A 4709-nucleotide genomic window follows, 5' to 3' on the forward strand; every position below is an offset into this window, starting at 1 on the left:
CCCAGAGCTGCCCTCGGCTCGTCAACTACTATAGCCTCTCTAACCCACGGAGCGCCGGGAGCAGTCAGTCGGCTCAACGGAGAGCCCAACTATAGAGAGAGACTATAGGACTGATCACAGCATAGCCTGTCTTTCAACGGGGGGGACAGAGACTATCTAAGGACCCATTATTCTCTCGGGCGTCTATTTCAGAGTGTTTCCAGGTGATGATATCTTTTTTCTTTTTTTTTTAACACAGCTTTCCTTCGCAGGTGATGATATTGTTTTTAAAGGATAAGATCACCTCGGTAACGCGCTCTGGGCGAAAAGTTCTTTTTTTCTTTTCTTTTCTTTCTTCTTTTTTTTTTTAACCAGCAAGTCACTTTGAAAGTCCCCGCTCTCGCCGAACCATGGCTCTCTATTCTCGGCTACTTGTGTTGCTGTTTGGATGGAGCTATCTGTCCGGTGGATACTGCGCGATGCTCAAAGATCATTTCGCTGGTTTAAAGAGAAAAGTGGAATCGGACCATTCTGGGCCGGTCCGGGAGAAAGACCAGTCTAAGCAAGAACTACAAGAGCTGCTTTTACAGGATACAATGACGGAACACATGCAGATGCTTTACACGAAATACAACCAAGCGGGATTTCCTTTCAAGGACGGGAATACGGTCCGCAGTTTTAAAGCGCACTGGGGTATGTATCCAAACGGCATCAAGAAACACAAACTTCACATTGTCTATATTTTGTATATTTTCCCAAGTTAACCCAAAAGGCCAATGAACATAAGACTCGTGTCAGGCTACATTCTATCTATGATATGATAAACTCAGCAAATATCTATTCATGTTTATTTTAAAGAAAGTGGAAATACACCTGTTGATCCCAAACCACCGACGCGCAAGCAACCTGTTAGTGTGCACAAGAGGTGGATCTTTTATGTACCTTTGACCAATTAGGTTATAGCCTATTATTTTATTTATAGCTTACGGTTCCTTGTTTGAAATGCTCTGTATTGGGCAAATAGTAGGCTATAAACTGTCTATATGTGAAGTCGAGGGAGAAAGTAATATGGCCAAAATGCTTGTGCGCTTTTCCTACATGCCCCAGCTAGGCTACCGAAGTAAGATGAGGTTAATATACTATATATATGTTCGCCTTCCCATTTCTGTGCCGTGCATGGGGCCTAAATGTTCCTCATTCCCAGTCGCTCGTGGGGTTGTTACCTCTGATAGCTTTTCACTGAAACGACAGCAACCAGTTTGCATGTCCAGTCTCGTGAACAATGAGAATACTGCCTCCTATCGATATCCAAGCTGGTAGTGCAGGTGATCGCGCTGGCGTGCCACACAGGGCTACAATAGTTTTTTGTTCTCATTGAGGTGAGAATTTGATCCAATCCCAATGTCACTAACTGTCGCTTATTACGCACGCAGGTACCATCAATAGTAAGCAACTGCAGATCTTCAACCTGACGTCTCTGACCAAGTCGGAAGACGTGCTCTCAGCCACGCTCCACTACTACATAGGCGACCTGCACAACGTCACCCACGACCTGCACAACGTCACCCACGACCTGCACAACGTCACCCACGGCTGCGCGAGGTCAAAGAGCTGCGCGCGCCACGGTGCCAGGAGGCACGCGCATGTCCAAATGGCCATCTGGAGTTTTGCCTCTGTGGATAACAACACCAGGACTCTGGGCCACTTTCTCATCAACGTTTCCACGATGTACAGGGACTTTATATCCTGGCAATGGAAGGACATAACGCGCGTGGTCAACCAAGCCAAACACCACGACGAGCTGCTCATCGGTATCGACGTCACCTCGCAAGGGCCCAGGCCTTGGAAGCGACTTCTCTCTAACCGCTCGCCCTACATCCTGGTATACGCGAACGACTTGGCCATCTCGGAGCCCGAGAGCGTGGTTTCGTCCCTGCAGAGGCCCCACGCCGCGGGGGGGGAGAGCGTGGTTTCCTCCCTGCAGAGGCCCCACGCCGCGGGGGGGGAGGGCTCGCTGGCCTCGGGCTTCCACAGACTGGGACTGCGTGCGCGTAATACCACCGCGTCACAGCCGCCCCGCCGGAGCAGGCGCTCGGTTAACGTCCTGCTCCCTCTTCAAAACAACGAGCTACCGGGGCCCGAATATCCCTACGAGACCACGGACTGGGACGAAACCAGCCCTTACGAGCCGCTGGAAAACAAGCCAGTGCGCAGGCCAAGGAAAAAGACGCGCAAGAACCAGCGGCACAAGATGCCGCTGCTTCAGTTCGACGAGCAGACGATCAAGAAGGCGCGGAAAAAGCAGTGGAACGAGCCCAGGAACTGCGCGCGCAGGTACCTGAAGGTGGACTTCGCAGACATCGGATGGAGTGAATGGATTATTTCGCCCAAGTCTTTTGATGCCTACTATTGCTCGGGATCTTGTCAATTCCCCATGCCAAAGGTGTGTAGGCTATCTGTGACGAGTGACGGGCGGCTCCAAACACAACAGGTCCACATTTGGCTCCAAAGAGGTTGATTTCTCTGTATGATCATATCAAGTTATTGTTTTTTATCCACATCCACTTTAAACACTAATTGAAGGCAAGAAAGCAACAGCATAGTGGGGAAGTAGAGTTCACACAGCAGCAGGCGAGGTGAGGAGAGCTCAGTGGATCCTTAGCGCCATCTTGTGGTGTGGTTTTTTCTCTTTCCCTCCATGGTTCATCTATTAGTAAAAAAACAAATAACAAGAAGAGCTTAAAATGTCTCAAGCTATGAGTTGAGACAGTTGCTAATCCTTGCCCTTCAAATCAGTCAGTATGTCAGGCGTTGGCCTACTGTTGGAATAAGAATCCTCCTAGAAGCCTACATGGGAATCAGACAAGTAGGCCTATCAAAGAATGACTTTAAATGGTGCCCTATATTCTTTAAGTAGCATCCCTTACACATCAACTAAGTTATATTAGTCGCACACAAATACCCTAACTCTTTATGAAGAATACTGTACATAGCCAGAACGCACAATGTAGATGAGTGCAAAGCTCAAAGAACTCATTTCATACTCCTTCACTCGAACCAGTTCATCCTAAAAGGACCTGCACATGCTGGTTCACTGTAGAACAATGGAGCTGACGCCAAACCGTGTGGGCCTCACTTCTGTGTCTTGTAGTGTGAGATAGCGTCACAGCCATGTCACCCCCGGGCACGGTTAAGACCTGGGTGGGTGTGACCTGCCTTTGTAGTCCACTCAGATGGGCCCGAGATTCGGGCCCCTAGGGGCCTCCCTCCCTGTCACTCCACCCTCTGCTGCCCCGCCTCCTTTGTGAAGTCCCTGCTTTAGAAGATGGGTAATAGCAGGTATTTAAGGGCCCCTCCCCCTCTCTCTCAGGGCGGTCTGAGGGTCATTTGTCAGGGTGAGTTCTGGCGGAGGCTCGTTGATCATGTGACGCCGCTGTGGAGCGAGAGCCGGCAGAGAGCGCGCGTCCGTGCGCACGCCCTCCTGCCCTGAGGCCACGCCCTCCCGCCCTGAGGCCGCCCGCAAAGACACGCCAGAGCGCCGTCAGCGGAGAGCTGCGTTCAAACTGTCCAGACGGAGCTGACCAGTCTCTCTGGAGAGCGTTAGCGCGTGCTAAGTGTGCTAAGTGGCGTCCTGGCAGATTCTGATCAGTAAGGCCTGCAGCCTTGTGAACATCCCACTCTCATATCCTCATCTAGTCATTCACCTTTCCTACTGTAATTGTAATGCCATTATCATAACAGTATGGGAATTCAGCTCAAACAAAGGTCAGGCCTACTGTTTGTTTATGGAATTAGGTCAGTATATATTGTGTATGGGTGCTTATGAGTTGTCTGTGCTGTGTATTGAAGAGGTTGGCAACAGTTGAATGACTTCTTCCCTCCCTCCTCCTCCCTCCCTCCTCCTCCTCCCCCCCTACACCCCCCCCCTCCCTCCCCCCCCCCTCCTCCTCCCTTCCCTCCCCCCCCTCCTCCTCCCCCCCTACCTCCCTCCTCCTCCCCCCCCTCCTCCTCCCCCCCTACCTCCCTCCTCCTCCCCCCCCTCCTCCTCCCCCCCTACCTCCCTCCTCCTCCCTTCCCTCCTCCTCCCCCCTACCTCCCTCCTCCTCCCTTCATTCATCCTCCCCCCCTACCTCCCTCCTCCTCCCTCCCCCCCCCCCCCCCCTCCCCCTCTCCCTCCCCCCCCCCCTCCTCCTCCCCCCTACCTCCCTCCTCCTCCCTTCCCGACCCCCCCCCTCCCCCTCTCCCCCCCCCCCCCTCCTCCTCCCCCAGTCTCTGAAGCCCTCCAACCACGCCACCATCCAGAGTATCGTGCGTGCGGTGGGCGTGGTCCCGGGCGTCCCCGAGCCCTGCTGCGTCCCCGAGAAGATGTCCTCCCTCAGCATCCTGTTCTTCGACGAGGACAAGAACGTGGTGCTCAAAGTCTACCCCAACATGACCGTGGACTCCTGCGCCTGCAGATAACGCTCCGGACCGCCTCCGCGCCACACACACACACACACACACACACACACACACACACACACACACATACACACACACACACACACACACTCCGCACAGACACACACTTACCTCTCACATACACACACCTCATGCATTCATGTACACACAAGGATATACATATATATATATATATATATATATATATATATATGCACACACACACACACACACACACACACGGTGCAGTTCTCTGCAACACAGCGCCCCCTCCCAAGGATGTTTTCCCT

The 4709-nt window shown here is 52.4% G+C and overlaps 1 protein-coding gene across 1 annotated transcript; it reads left to right on the top strand.

Annotated features, from left to right (window-relative positions):
• Window positions 1-389: 389 nt before the first annotated feature.
• Window positions 390-4440, top strand: bmp3 (bone morphogenetic protein 3; the record flags this gene model as incomplete). The annotated part of the gene is made up of 3 exons (XM_084440247.1): window positions 390-672; window positions 1413-2422; window positions 4249-4440. 3 exons carry the CDS (start codon window positions 390-392, stop codon window positions 4438-4440), a joined length of 1485 nt encoding a protein of 494 aa, XP_084296373.1.
• Window positions 4441-4709: the final 269 nt, after the last annotated feature.

This window comes from Borostomias antarcticus (genome assembly GCF_949987555.1).
Source record: "Borostomias antarcticus genome assembly, chromosome: 6".
Classification (NCBI taxonomy): Eukaryota; Metazoa; Chordata; class Actinopteri; order Stomiiformes; family Stomiidae; genus Borostomias; species Borostomias antarcticus.